General features: G+C 36.0%; 1 protein-coding gene across 2 annotated transcripts in view; it reads left to right on the forward strand.

Annotated features, from left to right (window-relative positions):
- HCRTR2 (hypocretin receptor 2) overlaps nt 1–19,465 on the forward strand; it is a 239,398-nt gene extending 219,933 nt beyond the window's left edge. For both annotated transcript variants that reach the window (XM_073675426.1, XM_073675427.1), the window contains 3 exons: nt 4,385–4,608; nt 10,326–10,447; nt 12,052–19,465. In XM_073675426.1, the coding sequence (XP_073531527.1) occupies nt 4,385–4,608; nt 10,326–10,447; nt 12,052–12,278 (573 nt within the window). In that variant the 3' untranslated portion in view covers nt 12,279–19,465. The remainder of the gene's footprint in view (nt 1–4,384; nt 4,609–10,325; nt 10,448–12,051) is intronic.
- The last annotated feature ends 518 nt before the right edge of the window (nt 19,466–19,983 follow it).

Genomic DNA, 19,983 nt, shown 5'->3' on the forward strand with positions numbered 1-19,983 from the left:
ACGGTTTTGTGGGAAAAATGTGAAAATTTTATTTTTACGGCTCAATATTATAAACTTCTGTGAAGCAGCTGGGGGTGCGAGGTGCTCACCACACATCTAGATAAGTTCCCTAAGGGGTCTAGTTTCCAAAATGGTGGCACTTGTGGGGGGTTTCCACTGTTTAGTCACATTAGGGGCTCCCAAAATGCGACATGGCGTCTGCTAATTATTCAAACAAATTTTACATTCAAAAAGTCAAATGGCGCTCCTTCCCTTTCAAACCCTGCCATGCGCCCAAACAGCAATTTGCCTCCACATATGGGGTATCAGCGTGTTCAGGAGAAATTGCACAACAAATTTCATGGTGCAATTTATCCTATTACCCTTATGATAATGCAAAATTAAGGGATGAAAAACGGTTTTGTGGGAAAAATGTGAAAATTTTATTTTTACGGCTCAATATTATAAACTTCTGTGAAGCAGCTGGGGGTGCGAGGTGCTCACCACACATCTAGATAAGTTCCCTATGGGGTCTAGTTTCCAAAATGGTGTCACTTGTGGGGGGTTTCCACTGTTTAGTCACATTAGGGGCTCCCCAAATGCGACATGGCGTCTGCTAATTATTCAAACAAATTTTACATTCAAAAAGTCAAATGGCGCTCCTTCCCTTTCAAACCCTGCCATGCGCCCAAACAGTAATTTGCCTCCACATATGGGGTATCAGCGTGTTCAGGAGAAATTTCACAACAAATTTCATGGTGCAATTTATCCTATTACCCTTATGATAATGCAAAATTAAGGGATGAAAAACGGTTTTGTGGGAAAAATGTGAAAATTTTATTTTTACAGCTCAATATTATAAACTTCTGTGAAGCACCTTGGGGTTCAAGGTGCTCACCACACATCTAGATAAGTTCCCTAAGGGGTCTAGTTTCCAAAATGGTGTCACTTGTGGGGGGTTTCCACTGTTTAGGCACATCAGGAGCTCTCCAAACGCAACATGGCGTCTGCTAATTATTCAGACAAATTTTACATTCAAAAAGTCTAATGGCGCTCCTTCCCTCCCGAACCCTGCAGTGCGCCCAAACAGTGGTTTTCCCTCACATATGGGGTATCAGCACGCTCAAGAGAAATTGCACAAAAAAATTTGGGGTCCATTTTTTCCTGTTACCCCTGTGAAAATAAAAAAAATTGGGTCTAAAGTAACATTTTTGTGAAAAAAGTTAAATGTTAATTTTTTTTTTCCACATTCCAAAAATTCCTGTGAAGCACCTGAAGGGTTAATAAAGTTCTTGAATGTGGTTTTGAGCACCTTGAGGGGTGCAGTTTTTAGAATGGTGTCACTTTTGGGTATTTTCTGTCATAAAGACCCCTCAAAGTGACTTCAAATATGATGTGGTCCCTAAAAAAATGTTTTTGTAAATTTTGTTGGAAAAATGAGAAATCGCTGGTCAACTTTTAACCCTTATAGCTCCCTAACAAAAAAAAATTTTGGTTCCAAAATTGTGCTGATGTAAAGTAGACATGTGCGAAATGTTATTTATTAACTATTTTGTGTGACATATCTCTCTGATTTAAGGGCATGAAAATTCAAAGTTTGAAAATTGCAAAATTTTCTAAATTTTCGCCAAATTTCCGATTTTTTCACAAATAAACGCAAGTTATATGGAAGAAATTTTACCACTATCATGAAGTACAATATGTCATGAAAAAACAGTCTCAGAATCAGGGGAATACGTTGAAGCGTTCCAGAGTAATTACTTCATAAAGTGACAGTGGTCAGAATTGAAAAAATTGGCCCGGTCACGAAGGCAAAAACAGGCTCTGGCGCGAAGTGGTTAAAATATATGGCAAAAATATATGTGAGACTACCTCCTGAATCAAATAGTAATAAAGGCTCATAAGCTATCATAATATAATATATCAGAATATTATAGAAAACTCCCTAAAACCAAATATAACAGCATAGTAAGGATAATGAAATTAATTAGTGGCCATCTATAATGTAACAGATATAATATAGGATCTTATAATGGGACATAAATTAACCCTATGTTTAGATCCAAATGAATATTGCCCAAATATTAAAGAGAAGCCATAGTGTTGGTAACAGAAAAGAGCACTGCCAAAGCCTTGCAAAATTACCTCCAGCGGCCACAAATGTGCATGTGTCTGCACAAACGGTTAGAAACCCAGTCCATGAGGGTGGTATGAGGGCCAGAGGCCCAACACCATGCAGGATGCTTGGCATTTGTCACCGAACACCAGGATTGGCAAAGTCATCACTGGCGCCCTGTGCTCTTCACAGATGAAAGCAGGTTCACACTGAGCACATGTGACAGAGTTGACAGAGTCTGGAGACGCCGTGGAGAGCGATGTGCTGCCTGCAACATCCTTCAGCATGACCGGTTTGGCAGTGGGTCAGTAATGGTGTGGGGTAGCATTTCTTTGGAGGGCCGCACAGCCCTCCATGTGCTCGCCAGAGGTAGCCTGACTGCCATTAGGCACCGAGATGAGATCCTCAGACCCCTTGTGAGACTATATACTGGTGTGGTTGGCCCTGGGTTCCCCCTAATGCAGGACAATGCCAGACCTCCTGTGGCTGGAGTGTGTCAGCAGTTCCTGCAAGATGAAGGCACTGAAGCTATGGACTGGCCCGCTCCTCAGACCTGAATCCAATTGAGCACATCTGGGACATCATGTTTCGCTCCATCCACCAACGTCACGTTGCACCACAAACTGTCCAGGAGTTGGCCGGATGCTTTAGTCCAGGTCTGGGAGAAGATCCCACAGGAGACCATCCGCAACCTCACCAGGAGCATGCCCAGGTGTTGTAGGGAAGTCATACCGGCACGTGGAGGCCGCACACAATACTGAGCCTCATTTTGACTTGTTTTAAGGACATTACATCAAAGTTAGATCAGCCAGTAGTGAGTTTTTCCACTTTAAATTTGGGGTGACTCCAAATCCAGGCCTCCATTGGTTAATAAATTTGATTTCCTTTGAGGATTTTTGTTTGTTTTTGTTGTCAGCACATTCAACTTTGTACAGAACAAAGTATTCAATGAGAATATTTCATTCATTCGGATCTAAGATGTGTTATTTGAGTGTTCCCTTTATTTTTTTGAGCAGTGTATTTAATAGTCTTCTTGGGGGACTTGAAGCTGCATTCGTCTGATTGTTTGTGCATCAGCACTCCTAAGTATAGTTAAAATCACAATCCCCTATGAATACCAGCCACAGGCTGGCTTTCACTGAAGGATAGTAATGACATGCATGGGGGTCATCAGCAGACCCCCGGATGTCATGGCAACCCATCGGAACCCTGTGATCACATCACGTCACGATGAATGGATGGAATTACGCGCCCTTCTGCCTGTGCATGTTAAATGCCACTGTCAGAGATTGACAATGGGATTTAACTGGTTAACATCGGCACCCCGCAATCACTGGACAGGGGCGCCAATGGAATTTCCTTGTTAAAACCAGCTGTTAGAGATTGACAGAGGAATTTAACTCATTAACTGCTGTGTGTGAAGCTCTGCACAATCCGCAGCTGTTAAAGGCACATGATAGCTGATTAAGTTAGCCATCGTGTCCGAGAAAAGATGTGTACTCAGCATGCAAGCTCGCATCAAAGTCAGGGACTCAACTTTTCATGTACGTGTATTTCAAAAGTCGTAAAAGTTTTAATAACCTCATTGGTAGCATGCAAAGCCAAGTAAATGCATGTATTTCAGCATGTGAAGCTAAGATATTGAATAAATCAAGATATTTTGAAAATATTGTTATTTTTTTTCATTTGCATATCATTAAGTTGCCTATCAATCCTGTGATTTACATTTTTCTACAACTTTTACTTTTTGGTGTTGCAATTTTAATGTCAAGAACTGTATTTTACATATTTCTATAACACATTTGTGTGTCGAATGAATAAACAACTTTTTTAAGTTTGCTCAAGTTAAATCAACCCTTCAGCTAAAAGTTCTGGGTCTGCTTCCTGTGAGATAAAAATGGCTTCTGCAGTCACATGGGGAACCTGTGTGAATTGCACCTCCCCACACATCTACCACTTCCCCTCTAGTGTCATAGACAGCTGACATGAATGCAGCACAAGTATTATTAGCACTGGTCCATTCTTTGAAAGTGGAGATGTAGGGAAGCATGGTTCAGACTTTTGCATTCGCCTTGTGTGACTGCAGCTATTATTTTGGTCCCATAGGAGGCAACCTCAGCCCTTGGAGACAGTAGCTAGTACAGTACAGAGGCGCTTTTTGTGTTGTATATGCAATATATATTTACAGGGAAATATTTAGCTGGGATGAAGGGTCATTTTAAGCCTATCTCCAGTTACCTAATTTATTATAACAATAACTCTTAAATCAGGTAATTCCTTTCATGTCAGATTCCAGGAACTTCATCTATAGTTCAGAGGAAATGGAAACCATTGCAATGTCCAATCCAATCAAAGGGGCAGGGACAACAGGCATTCAAACCTAGAATTAATGGTGTGGCTGCTGAAATAAAACAGATTCGTGCTAGGAGGAAGACTGCTCGCATGCTCATGGTGGTACTGCTGGTGTTTTCAATATGTTATTTACCGATAAGTATCCTTAATATTCTGAAAAGGTGAAGTGATGTTTTTATTATAATATTTTTTTATTATTATTATTATTATTATTATTATTACTCAAAATTAGAGATGAGCAAATCTTTTGAAAATTCAAACCTGCCAGCCTCACTGAATTTTCTGAAAAATTTGATTTGTGGTGAATCGATGCACAGCAATTCAAAAGTACTATGAAGTCATAATTTAAAAGATGTGTATGACACTTATAGGTAATCTAGACTGTATCAAACTTTTTTATGCTCTTTAACACAAACTGAGCCTTAGTAATGTCAAAGTGATCATAGCATATATGGCAATAGGTAAATTGATGGTAACCGGTGGTACACAAACTGTTGCTTACACACTAAACTATTTCACAGCTCTGCTGTCATAGCCTATTTGTACAGATTGTTCTGTGTCTTAAAGCTTCCTCTCCCTATCTCTTTGGCTAAGATGTGAACTATGATGACCTCTCACTATTCATATTAGCCACAAAATGGCTGCTCATTACCTTGTTTTGCTTTCATACAGGCTTCTGATATTCTCTCCAAATTGACTGCGCTATATATGTATACCTGTGTAAAGGTGATGTGAACCTCTCCAAACCACAAATTCACTGGATTCAGTGAATTCCTAAAAATTCAACATAAATCTGATTTACATCAAATTGATTTGCTCATCTCTACTGAAAATGTATATGCTATGTTTAATTGTAACTTTATAATTTACTGCTGTATAAATGTTAGACTTGAAAATATTGTAGATATTTTTACAAAATCATAGACCGTGTATCCAAGAGCAAGACATAAGCCATCTTTTTTCCCTGGGGTAATTCATTTCAGGCACTCTAGTGCATCAATAGAAATGTGATGTTTGCCATTACTTTATTTTTCTTACATAAGAAAGTATCAAAGATAATATTTCTGGTAATGAAGTAGTTCATTTTATTGCGGAAAAAATGTTATATTTAATTTTGTTTTCTTACAAAAATAAAAAGTGTAAGTCTTTATTATTTTCTCTCTCTACTTTAAAATTTGAGTTCATTACTTTGTATGTTCGAAAATAAAGCATTAAAGTACAAGTATTTGTCCCTCTAGCTATAAGAACTTGTTTTCTCATTTCTGTTTTTGGATACAATTATAGCTTTTTAACATATGTAGCATATCTAAGCTTTATCCATTAAAAGTACAGCAATATAACTTTATTGTTTCATGATGAACTGTATTGCGGACTATGGCCATTTTTGTTTTTCTAGAGTATTGTTCCCCAAACTGTGGCTCTCCAGGTGTTATAAAGCTACATCATCGATCATGCCATAATAGCCTGCAACTGTAGGAGCATGACGGATGTTGCATTTTTTCAACAACTGGAGAACCACAGGTTGGGGTAAACTGCTCTAGAATATAAGTGTATAAAGGTGGAGAAGATTCGGAACACCCCCTCTGATGACCCTTAAATGTGTATTTTATGTTATTGGTTGTTTTACATGTTTTATCCTCCAGAAAGCTTAGTTTTCCTGCTACAGGGGTAGACGGGGTCAACTATATTGCCAGCCCGGGGTTGGGAGAAGATAAGTAGGAATTGAGAGTAAGGACACTGCCCCACTCTCAGTATTTGGTCAGTATTTTTTCTCAGGAGTAGGAGCCAAAACCCGGTGAGGAACAATCAGAGAAAAGGTATAATATAAACAAGTGCACCAATTCTGCATTTGTCACCTACTTCTGGTTTTGGCTCCCACTCCTGAGAAAAAATACTGACCGAATACTGACCAAATACTGATAGTGGGGCCGTTGCCTTACATTAGTTCCTGGGTTTTAGGAGAGTTTGAGTTTAGCTACAGAAAAAGGAGGACTTCTCTCAGCATTGAAACCGATTTGGGTGTATATGAAAAAGAAGAGCAGACTCAAGAGAAGGTAGTAAGATTTTGCAATATCCAGCAAGAAAGACAGCAGTTTTCTTCTCTCAGTAAGCAAGTTGGGGCACCTGCAGCTAGGACTCTTATGCATGTTTTGTTAGTGTTAGCCAGACCTTGATGTCAGTGTGAAAGAAGACGGGGTCAGCCAGGTTGGGTCAAGTTAGTTAGGTGGTAGCTTGTGGAGCTCCCTTACATTGTTCACAGGAAGTGCAGCTGGAGTACTGTATAGTGGTCACAGCAAAACACATCGACCCATGTGGCCCTGTATTGGGAAGATGGAGGTCCTCAACTTAACCTATTATGCTACAATAACGTTCCTCACAAGTTATGTGCTGCCGTTTATAACCAAAATATGTGTGCCTCTGTCCTGGAATACTGATGACAATAAAAAATGTTCTACCTACTACCTTGTTTATATAGTTTTAAGAGCAAGTAAACAAGTATTTATTTTATTAATCATGTCTCGCTCGTTCCTCCAAATAACAACGGGTCCCAACCTGCTCCAATATATGGCCGAATGCAAACTGATTGTGGCAGCAAAATCAGCTTACACATGAGCACACATACATGGACATTTATATAGGTTGGTTAGGGGTGCAGGAATAACAATCAGTAAGTCTCATCCCTTACAAGTGCACACATGCAGAGTATCACTTCAATTAATATTGGTACAACTAAAAAGCTGTGAACTCAAATGAAAAGTGAAAGAGACCTACATATATTAAATATATAGCTGTAAAATAAATAGTATGCAGTTAAAAGTATCATGAAGAATAATCAATATGAACATAAAACAGCATGAAAATCATGGAACAGTTCACAAAAGTGTCACATTCATTGAGATTACGATTAGAGATGAGCAGATCTAATAAAATTATAATTTGCCAAATTGCACATATTTTACTGGGAAATTTGATTTGCAGAAAAGTTATTCTAGGGAATATCAGCCCTGATACATTAAAGGGAATCTGTCATCCCTGGAACTTATCTGGCTTCTAATATGGGCATATAGGTGATAGAAATGTAAATCTATACCTACCTGTATGCCTCACTTGAGAGGTCTTGTTGCTGTGAAATGTCTTTTTATTCAATCAAGTTTCTGATGCTTGCAGACCCAGGATCTGGAAGAAATCCCCGCTTCATGTGTGAATTACAATGTTTCCCCCCTCCCCTGCATGTCACAGTGCCAGGATTTGTCTGCTGCATCTGCACATCACAGGGCACTGTGACATGCAGGGGAGGGGGGAAACATTGTAATTCACACAGGAGGTGGGGATTTCTTCCAGTCCCTGGGACTGGAACACATCAGAAACTTGTATGAATAAAAAGATATTTCTCAGCAACAAGACCTCTAATATGAGGCATACAGGTAGAAATAGGTTTACATTTCTATCACCTGTATGCCCATATTAGATGTCATATAAGTCCCAGGGGGTGACAGATTCCTTTTAAGGGGGATCCCATCCCTTGATAGATGGTACATTCGTATTTACATGGTACCGTTATATCACATAGATAGTTACCCTATTTGATTTTAGTTTGTTTGTTTTTTGTTTGTATGTAGTTTTTTTAATGTGCATCTAAGAAAAATGATATTATATAAAGGGATTCTTAGGTAAAAATTGTGATGGTTCCCTCAACTATTATCAATTCTTGTTATACAGAAAAGTTATTCTCCAAAAATTGAATATTCCCTTTTATGCTCTGGGGTCTTTTCAGACCCCAGAGCATAATAAATGTAATGGAAAAAAGAAAAACAATACTCACCTTACTGCTCACCTTTTCCAACACCTCCTCTGGTTTTGGTTGGAAGTCTTGTTGAAAAGTGAAGACACAGGCATGAGACTGCATAAAGAAGAGATCCTGAGGACCAGATGGTGGAAAGTGGGCATGGGGGAAGTGGAGTGGTCAGGACAGATGAGCGGTGAGGTAAGTATTGAGGTTTTTCATTTCTTAACTTTTTCCAGCCCTGTACAATTCATCAAAATGGTAGCCACAGCTGGTTGCTATTTTTTCTGAATTTACGCAGAGCAAACTCACAAAAAATTGTATTCTGAAGAATAATGATTTTTGTAAAATTCAAGTAATATTCAATTTCACTCCAATAAATTTGCCCATCTCTAACATAGACCAATTCAATGATCACAGTTTCAAAGTGACATAATTGAGATGAACCAAGTGGTTCTCAAACTTTCTAATGAATTATCAGATGCCACTCTGAAACTAAATACCAAAAGAACAGACAATTTAATGAAACACGCCTTTCCTGACAACAAGACGTAGAAATCAGTCCTCTACACGTTAAAATAAAAACAAAGAAAATAACCCTAACATTCACTGTCAAAATTATATTAGGTGGATATATTAAATGTTTTGGAACTGTTTTTTTGCAGGACTGTTTGGAAAACCAATGGCATAATGAATTTCTTTAAAAATTAGGGAAGTTTTGTCCAAAATCTGCTTGCCTCTGCCATAAGGCATAAACATTAGCTATAGATTGTGTTAAAACATCAGAAATTTACATACACCGGGTTGCAGGAATACAAAATAAAATATTTACTGTGGGTTCAAATCAGTCCTCATATTTGAACCCATTTGAAAACTTTTGATAAGTACTAAAAAGGGCCTGTCCTTAGATGAAAACTCCAAAATAAGCATACCCCAATTAGCAATGACATTAACATCAAGTGAAGTGAATGACACAAGATATCTTTTGGTAATGATATTTGTAAGGAGTTGGATATATTAGGCAGCAAGTGCAGCAATCATAAGTTATTTTGGAGAGGAAAAAATGAACAAGCATAATCCTCTTAATTTTGTTATCTAGACAATTTGGTTATATAATTTCTAAGTTGACAGATCTTGTGGGAAGTTCTTGGCATGCAGTGAATTATACCTACCAAAAGTTGTCCAAGGAAGGACAACCAGTCAATCACCGACAAGGTCATGGGTGGGTTGAAAAGCCTAGACCACCTGGTTTGATACCACAAAAGAGCTATCGTGGCCACTGTAATTGAAAAAGTTAATGTTGGCTATGATAGAAAGTTTTTAAAACATACAGTGCATATGGCTATTTTGGCTCTCATACTTAAAGAGGTTGTTCCCTTTCAATTAAATTTCTCATATGGCTGCATTTTCTGTAGAAAAAAAACAAACTGGCTTTACTCATTTTCCCTGGGTCCACCATCATGTCTCAAGAAAAAGGTAGGCTGGTCGGCACCCCATATGTTTCTTGTGGTACACATGGAGGAAATGCAGATCAAGCCAAGTAGGATCCCGGCACTCACATGTGAAATAATTAAACGTCTATTGGTGTCTCATCATACAAGTCATCAGACGTTTCACCCCCTCCCGAGTTTTTTTCAATAAATCTATTGTAAAAAGCCTAGGAGAGGCTGAAATGTCTGATGACTAGTATGTTGAGACAACAATAAATGACTAATTGTTTGACATGTGAGTGCCGGGATCCTACTTGGTTTCACCAGCATGTCTCCACTACTGTTCCTACTGTCTGTCATTGGCTGGAGAACTGACATCTTGTCGATAGCACAGCAGCTCAGTCTACAGGGGATTGGCTACTGTGCTGTTAGAGTGATGTCAGCGTTGCAGCTAATGTCAATCCTCATGAACAGCTGCACAGATTTGCCAGTGGACCCAGGTAAAGTGAGTACAGCGCAGTGTGCTTGTTTATAGCAAACTGCTGCCAGGGTAGAAATTTAATTTAAATTTAAATTGAACCATCCCTTTAATCTTAATGAATTGTTTGTATTATCCTTTTTTTCTTCTATAGTAATGTATATTGTATTTTTATTTAATTTTTAGAGTTTTTGGAATGTTTGCGCAGACAAATGACAGGGAAACAGTTTACGCCTGGTTTACATTTTCTCATTGGCTGGTGTATGCTAATAGCGCAGCTAATCCAATAATTTACAACTTTCTTAGTGGTAAGTTTTTTGTGTTATCTTTGTTTCCTCTGAAAATTAATCTAAGCTCAATAGAATGAAAAGTAAAATGTGTTTGATTAAATTAACATTCTAAGTAAAGTGTAGACAATTACCTGAAAGAATAAATAAAATTGACCATTATTGTGCCCTTTGTAAGCAGAATATAAAAAAGCAAGTATTATTTATTAACCAAAATGCCATGTTAAGATATTAATATTATAGTGATAACTTCATATATAGTGATAGTATAGTATAGTGATATAATGGTAGTATATATAGTGATAGTATAGTATAGTGATATCGTGATAGTATATTATAGTGATAACTTCACTGGACAACCAGATTTTTGTACATAAAGTAGTATACCTCACAAAAATTTTACTGGCTAACAAAATGCTGCATGGCTATTTTTTGTACATCTAGATCAATACATTATTGTTGAAAAGCCATTTCATGAACTATTAATAATCATTTTAATTTAAAATTAGGTAATCTCACACCAAATGACGGCACTTGGCAGCCAGGACTAATTTATCTGAACTATAATTTTTGGAATCTACAGGCAGTCCTTGGGTTACAAACTAGAGACTAGATTCTGTAGGTTTGCTCATAATCCGAATTTATATTTACTTTGGAATAGGTACAGGGCTGGAAAAAACAACTAATACTTGTCATTGCTGACCTCTTAGGCCACCCTGCTGATCTCTAATCATCATCTGGTCCTCTTTTTATTCCCATAGCATGCTGTATCTCTGACCCCTTCACTGCAGGCCAGAATTTCTAGCTGCTTCCAAGTCTTGGACGTCACTGTGAGTTGTGAGGTCATGATGTCAAAACGTGCTCCACAATCTTATGATGTGCAGTGACTTCCTAGACTTGGTCACATCTGGATATCCTTGTCTAAAGAAAGGATGCCAGAGATGCAATGTGCAATGGAGGAAAGAAGAGGACCAGATTGCAGCAGCGAGAAGATGTGCAGCTGGAGCAGTTAGCATTAGTTCTTTTCTTTATCAAAACTCACCTCATCTTTTGGATGCCATGCTGCCCACCATCTGGATATGAATAACTTGTAGACTGTTATTAATTTAATCAAACATGAAAAGTCAGGGAACTGTGGTATTATATTGGATGCTTGTTAATGCGGTGTTATCAACTGTTTCTATGGTGGGGTCATTTTGACAATACTAAGGCTGTGCTTGTGATTAACTTCTTGAAATGGATTGGATTAAGTTCTGGTGACCTCAGAGTAGAAAAATCCTATTACTGCAAATTTCATTTTTTGGAACAATTTTGTCAAACTTAGTAAATTTGAATTTCAAAAGATTCTATCATCTCTATAACTTTTACCATAGTCAATGAATGGGATGACTCTGCTCTCAACTATTGAGAGTATGAGTGGATAGGCTCCCAGAGATCAAAAATTTATCACCTATCCTGTATGTAGATGATACATTTTGTACATGAAACTACCCCTTTTAATTAAGCATTAAGAAAATATGTTACTTTTGCCAGAATTTTTCATCTTCTGACACTCCAGGGTCAACCAACATTTTTAGACATTTTTATACAGCAAATAATGTTTAACATTTTTTTTATTTATTTAGGTAAATTTAGAGAAGAATTCAAAGCAGCTTTTTCATGCTGTTGCCTTGGAGATAATAATAATCAAGATGAACATCTAACACGAGGAAGAGCCAGCACTGGAAGTAGAAAATCACTGACTACACAGATCAGCAACTTTGATAATGTGTCAAGAATCTCAGAACATGTTGTCCTAACAAATATTAGCAGTCTGAACTCAAATGGTAATGGACAAACGCAAAACTGGTAGCATTTAAAATGAATGAAATACAGTATGTTGACGTTTAGGTCTGGAAAATATGCTGTTTTTACTTACAAAGTCATTGTTTTTATTATTTCTAAATTAAGGTAAAAAACTAAGAAGCCATAAAATTAAAATGTAGAATTAATTTATGTAGCCAATACACAATGATGATACTATTAATAGAAAGCTGTAACAGAAAAATAATTAAAAAGGACCTTTCACCAAATTGTTCATGTTAAACTGGACACACAATGTAATAGGATCTGCAGAGCATAATAAAACTTTTTTTTTTAAATTCCACCTCTTTGTTCAAGACATATTAGCAATCAACGTATTTGGTACCTAAACAGTTATTTTCAAGTGGGCATTACCAGAGAGATTTCACTTTGGGCATCTACTTCTTTTTTAATGCTGAGCATTTATAAGCAGGCAACAACATATTGAGCAAAGTAAAGCAGGCTCTTACAATAGCTTAGATCAGGTTCAGTGTGAAATAGTGTGCTCCAGCACGTCACCACCCTGCAGTGAGGGGAGCAGATTGTCAATACTTGTATCACACTGAGCCTGATCTAAGCTATTGTGAAGGAGTGTTCTTATTTACCCAGTGTGTTGCTACCTGCTTTTGATTTGTCAGCATCATAAAGAGGAAGATGTACACGCCCCCAGTGAAATCTCTCTGGTAATGCCCACTTGGACTTTAAAAAAAAATAACTGTTTAAACACCAAATACTTTGATCGCTAATATCTCTGCTATGGAGAGTCAAAATAAAAATAATAAATACATAATTTTATTCTGCTATGTGACACCTATTATACTGTGTGTCCAGTTCAACATGAAAAATTTGGTGAACAATCCTCTTTTAGAAAGAGGATAATGTGTCTACATTGTATAAGATTTAACAGAGGCAATTTTACTCCAGTTATGCCATAATCATTGTACTTGACTTACACAATACATGTACTACTTTGTTTACAAGAATGTTTTTCAACAAGGTATAATTAATGAGTAAATATTTTTTATTGTAAGCTACTGAATTATACTTAGTTCCCCTGCCATATGGAACCATGGCAAAATACTTGCTATTTTTTATTTATTTATCTGAATTAAATAGTAAAAAAATATGTTTTAGAATTATATAGGAGTTTTTAACTTAACTCTTGTAATCTGCTCAAATAAATATGGTGATGAGCAGCACCAATGCATCAAACCTGGTGAACTAAGAAATCACAGCGGGGTCCTCAATTGTAATAATCCTATACTTTAAATAATAGCAACAACATACCCTCTAGAAGTAAACTTTTTCATTTCTATTATACAGACAAAATCGCAAGGTCATCAATGCTTTAGCTCTTACATTTGTTCCACTTTTCTCAAGATCAAGCTCAAGAACGGTTTAATCATTATTAGAAAAGCCATCCATTTACTGTGTCACCTGGAGACTTAAGAAAATAAGTCCTCTGCAATTTAAGAAAATGTTTTGATGCCACTTACATGTTTAAACCTATTAATAGAAAGCACTTTTAAAGAAAAATATTGCTAAATCAAAAAACTTTTAAGGTTCTGCCACTCAGGTCTAAGCACCATGTTGTTATCAGTGTCGTGTCTTTGAAATGTGAACATTTTAAAGTATTAAATGATTAGGAATCAACGCAATGTTAAAGGTAAAAATAGATAGGCTTACAATGTATGTGTCCTGAAAAATTGGTACCATTTGCTGTCATTAATATGGGGACTAATTACTTTATTTTATCTATTGGAGAAAATGGTATGAAAATGTGTCGCACCTACTATTTGATGTCAACAGATACTAAAACAGAGTACAGTCATCTGTACTCTGCGGATGAAGGCAGATGAAAGAGAGGTGCCAGGTCAAGGAAAGTGAGAGTACTTTATTTTTCTCTGATACCTAGAAATGAATTTCAATAAATAATTTAATTTTGATATATGCATAAAGTCCTCAATAGTTTGCAAAATCTGAGTACCTATATCTTTTGTGGACAACATATAATGGGGTACTAGAGACGAATAGTGTTATGACAACAGTAACATATCACAAGATTCCAGATATACTATGATTTAATTTAAAATACAGAAAGATATAAAATTATTGAGAAAAGGGCTGAGTTTATATTACTTTCACATTTTATCTTTTCTCAGCTGCAGACCATTGTTCGTTTACAACTTATTTTCTTAAATATGCACATTTTGTAAGATGAGTGAATGAAAGGGCATACTTGTTGCATATATTTTATTCACAAATAATTTTTAAACTATAACAATTTTACTATCACTTTCATATAAATATTTATTTTTTTAAATGATTATTATTGTTCTTAATATTATTTACGATTACTGTATATTATGAAAATCACCTCTAAAATGACCTGGGGTAATTGGTGCTTCTATTTCCAGATTAAAATAATATTTACCATATGAAAGATGAAATTTACATTTTTATTTTAGCAGACAACCCTTTTAGTTGTTAATTAAATAAAGCATAATAAGCAACCTTTATTATATGCATGTGTTTGACTGATTAATAATGTAATAGAAGTAGACCTTGCTTTGGATTCCCTTCTATGAATAAGGATGTCGATCTTCTACAAAATACATACAGACCTGCTCTAGAGGACTCAGCTTATCTGTGAATTGCAAGAGTGGATAATTTATTTTAATAGGTACTATGTCATTTTTAATAATGCCTACTCCTCTTGCAATGTTTGATGATGGATGAGTCTCAGATATCATACTTCCATCATTGTTGGAGGCTTCTGATAGAAACAAAGCTGCCTCAGGGTGGTCCAAAAATTCTGGTTTAAGAATAGCATATTTATTATAGCTTGGGTTACTGTTTAATAACATCCTTTATTTTTCATTATTAACATTAGCAAAAATGCATTGATTCTCATTTCTCATGCACTTACATTGAAACTAGAAATGAAAGAATCGCTTTGCGCAACCCTGGTCCAAAGTCCAGGTTAATGCTCTCTGGTTGTGGATAGGAGTTGTGAAAATGTATTTATCCTCCAGAATCCCAGTCTTGGTTTATGATTAGCCTGGTGCGACATCACCTGTGCGCCACCCAAATGATGTCTTGCCAGGCCAGTAAATCAAATGCAGTGCCAAGGAACTTGGAAGTTTTGGAAATTCATGCAGCTCCTGTCAATGCCCAGAGAGCTCTGACTTGGACTATGGACCAGGGTTGCGTGAAGTGATCCGTTCATCTCCAGTGGAAACCTCAAGCAAAAAGAAAATATATAAAGATTTGTATTTATTTTTTTTTTTAAATTATCATTGAATTTTTTAAAGTAGTATAAATATATAGGACTGTGAACATATGAGAATTTATGTAGACCATGTCAAAGGTAGGGGCCAAAGCTGATTTTATTCACTTCACATTCGGCTTTCAACTTTTAACTTGTAAATATTCATCCAGTTTTTGTGGCAGTTTGGGATGTAGTTATAGTGAACAAAACACGGAAATGGATACTGAAGAAAGCAGAAGCCTCTCCCTTAAATATTTCCTTCTCTTTGGATCTCCACCTGGCTTTGGTTAAAAATGAGGCTATAAAAACTGTTTGTGTGATTCCAGCCCTAGGATAACTTACCGTTACAGTTTTGCATTTAGCCATGTTACCGCTAAGTTTTTCACTTGGATATTTTGTTTCACCAAAGTTCTATGCAACCGTGATTCAGTGTACTTAGAATACAACTTTTGTGTTTTAGTTACTATTTCAACTGTAGCACAATATAAGGCTGTGTTGCCTTGCCCTAATGGAAATAGATTCAGTTGCAAGCCATTAAATAACTAGGACAAGTAACATCCGCAATTAGTAGCTTGTTTTCTATTTTTAATTTAAAACAAGCAATAAATCCAAAAGATAATAAACTGAAATCATCAACTGGATATTGAATGTAAACCTGTTGTGCTTGATTAATGTCCTGACAATTGATTGTACTGTAAAGTGTAATATTTGGGATCATTGTAGAACTGTTCATATTGATGTTCATATATTTTAGTTCTGATTAGGTCATCCAACTAAATCCTATAACCACTTATTCCATTACAGCTGCTACTGTATTTTTTTCACTCAGATATCCACCAAAGCAAAAAATTCTATTTTCTTTTGGTTGAGTACATTAAAATTATGAGTCTGATCACATTGCGACTGTCATTGTGATAACTTATTTACTATGCAGTTAAATATTATTATTTTATTATTATTTTAAAAATGTGATATCCTGCAGTGACAAAAATAACATATTGCCAAGTATAAAAAAATATCTTATTCTTTAGATAAAACCAATGACACTGAAGACTTATGGAAACAAGTTATCACTTATTCTCAGGATTTTTGCGTTTTTGTTTTTTTCTCTCTGTCTTCTAAAAGTCATAACTTTTGTATTTTTCAGTCAACATAATTCTATATAAGCTTGTTTTGCCAGACGAGAAGTATTCTTGAATGACATCATATATTTTACCAAACAATGTACTGGAAAACAGTAAAAATATTCCCAATGTAGTGAAATTGCAAAAAGCTTGTTTTTTTGTTTTTTTCATTGTAGTGTACAAATGGCCTGGTTATATAATTCTCTATCCCAATAAAATTGTCAATAGTAAATTTGTATAATTTTTTTAAGTGTTGAAAAAAAAAGTTGGACATTTTTTAAAAAGTAAGAATTTTGGTTTGTGTTTTCCATTTTTTGAGACCTTTATCAATTCCATTTTCACATCAAACTGTGAGCACATTTTTTCGCATGCTGAGCTGACGTTTTTATTGACACTATTTTGGGGTAGATATGACATTTTGGTCCCTACTTCATGCAAATATTTGCAACTTGGCAGAGAGCAAAAAACTGCAATCCTGGCGTTTTGATTCATTTTACTCTTTACATCATCCACCAATTATATTAATTAATTTTATATTTTGTTAGATCAGACTTATGAATACAGGGATACCACGTATGTTATTTATTTATTTATTTTTAATTCCTTGTTTTTAATTGGGAAAAAAGAAGGTGTTTCGAAGTTTTATAATTTTTTTTATTTATTTTTAAAAACTTTTTTATACTGTATTTTCCAGTCCCCTTAGGAGATTTGAAACTGCAACCATCCAATCACTTATGCTATATAATGCTACAAGTCTCCTGTGAATGCCACCCACATAATATCCTGCATGGACCAGTGTGCAATTTGCCACTTTTTTCTGGTCTTTCTTTGATCACTTACATTGTTTCTGTCAGGCTGCACTTATATTCAACAGCCCTTTGGCATTTATATTTAGACCTCAATCACATTTTATTTTGATTTGATTCCTATGATTAATTCAGTATATTTTGATAGTTTTTTTGTCCACATTGCTGACATAATTTATTATCCATATGTCCATATTTTCTATATGAGACCAAAATTTTGGTTTACATGTTGGAATAACCTTCCGTGCTGACATTCTCCTTTTACTTATTTTTTATCACGTTTGTTATCTCATTAATAAAGATTTATCTTGTATTATTTGGCCTGTAAAATCCTATTACTTCATAGGTTTCTCTTTCTTAAGAATAGGTCATCAATATCAATTTGTTTGGTGGGGGATCTGATATTAGCTCTGGTCCAGTCTAATCATTGAATGAAGCTGAACAGAACATCTCCTTTTAGTGTTTAGTGGTCACTACCGGGTACGGCAGATCAGCTCCTTTTATTTTGAGGGAGATGCCAAGTGTCAAACCCCCACTTATCTAATATTGATGACCTACCTGTTGATAGGTCATCAAATATATGAAATCCTCTTTAACTGTTTATCAAATACCAGATATCCCCTTTGACTGATCATTAACTTGTTGGAACTAAAGCTAAAACTGTACAGTGACTTGAAAAAGTATTCATATCCTGTGAACTTTTCCACATTTTTTCAAGTTACACTCACAAACATGAATGTTTTTTATTTAGGTTTTATGTGATATAAGAACACAAAGTAACAAGTATTGTTGAAGCGCAAAATAAATTATATATGGTTTTCTACATATTTAAAAAATATAAATCTGAAAATTGTTACTTGCATTTGTATTCAGCCCCCCTGAATCAATACTTTGTAGGACCACTTTTTGCTACAAAACTAGCTCTAGCTCAGTGAAATTGGATAAAGAGCATCTGTGAGCACCAATTTTCAAGTCTTTCCGCAAATTATCAATTGAATTTAGGTCTAGTCTTTGACTGGGCTATTCAAAGACATGAGAAAACTTTGATCTAAACCTTTTCATTGCAGTTCTGGCAGTATGCTTAGGATTGTTGTTCTGCTGGAAGGTGAACTAACAGCCTAGTCTCAAGTCTTTTGCATCTTCTAATGGGTTTTTCTCTAAGATTGTCATGTATTTAGCTTCATCCATTTTCCCATCAACTTTGCCCAGATTTCCTGTCTCTGCTGAAGAAAACCATACCAACACTATAATATTGCCACCAGCATGTTTGATGGGGGATAGTGTTTTCAGGGTGATGTGCAGTGTTAGTTTTCTGCCACACATAGCCTTTTTCATTTAGCACAAATTTCTACTTTGTTCTTATCTGACCAGAGCACCTTCTTCCAAATATTTGTTGTGTCACCTACATGGCTTTTTGCAAACTGTAAACAGGACTTCTTATGTCTTGCTTTCAAAAATGGCTTTCTTCTTGCCACTCTTCCATAAAGGCCTGATTTCTGGAATCTACTATCAATTCTCCCACCTGAGCAGTGGATCTCTGCAGCTTCCCCAGAGTGACCGTAGCCCTTTTGGCTGCTTCTTTAATTAGTGCTCTCCTTGCTTGGGATATAAGTTAAAGTGGGCTTCCAAGTCTTGGTAGGTTTGTAGTTGTGCCATACTCCTTCAATTTTCAGATGATGGATTAAAAAGTGCTCGGTGAGATTTCAGAGCATGGGCTATTTTTTTATAACCTAACCCTGCTTTGCTCTTTTTCACAACTTTATTCCTGACCTGTCTGGTGTGTTCCATGATTTTCATGATGCTGTTTGATTCCTAATGTTCTTAAACAAACCTCTGAGGCCTACGTAGAACAGCTGTAGTTATACTGAGAATAAATTACACACAGGTGGACTCAATTTACTAATTATGTGATGTCGTAGGAAATTGGTTACTCAGGATTTTATTTAGGTGCATCAGACTACCAGGGGGTGTAACTACAAATTCATGTCACAATTTTCAGATTTATATTTTTAAAGTAATTAGAAAACCATGTAATTTTTACTTTACACTTCACAAATGCTTGCTACTTTGTGTGGGTATATTGCATAATATCTCAATAAAATGCATTTACTTTTGTGGATGTAACACAAAAAACGTGAAAAAGTTCACTGGGCATGAATACTTTTTCAAGTCATTGTATTTACATTGAATGATCATTGTGAATGAGCATTCTTAACATCGCTCATTTCATCATAATCTCTCCGTGTAAACAAGTAGCTGAATTAAATGATTATTTGTGCAGCACCAAAGATCATCGTTTTCGGTGATACATCATACTGTGTAAACAGGACTCGCATTGCTGAGAACAGTGGCAGTATAAGCGCACTGAATGGTCTATGACATTCAGTGCACATTTTTTACCTTGGCCTTCCTGTTTTAGCAGGCTATTAAATAACAGTCAAATGTTGATCAGTAAATGTTTATTGATCATTGATCGTTTAATGCCACCAATCGGTCAGTGGAAACATACCCTAA

The sequence above is a fragment of the Phyllobates terribilis genome, unplaced genomic scaffold (genome assembly GCF_046119375.1).
Source record: "Phyllobates terribilis strain yellow unplaced genomic scaffold, ASM4611937v1 Scaffold_3__8_contigs__length_932513732, whole genome shotgun sequence".
In the NCBI taxonomy this organism is placed as follows: domain Eukaryota; kingdom Metazoa; phylum Chordata; class Amphibia; order Anura; family Dendrobatidae; genus Phyllobates; species Phyllobates terribilis.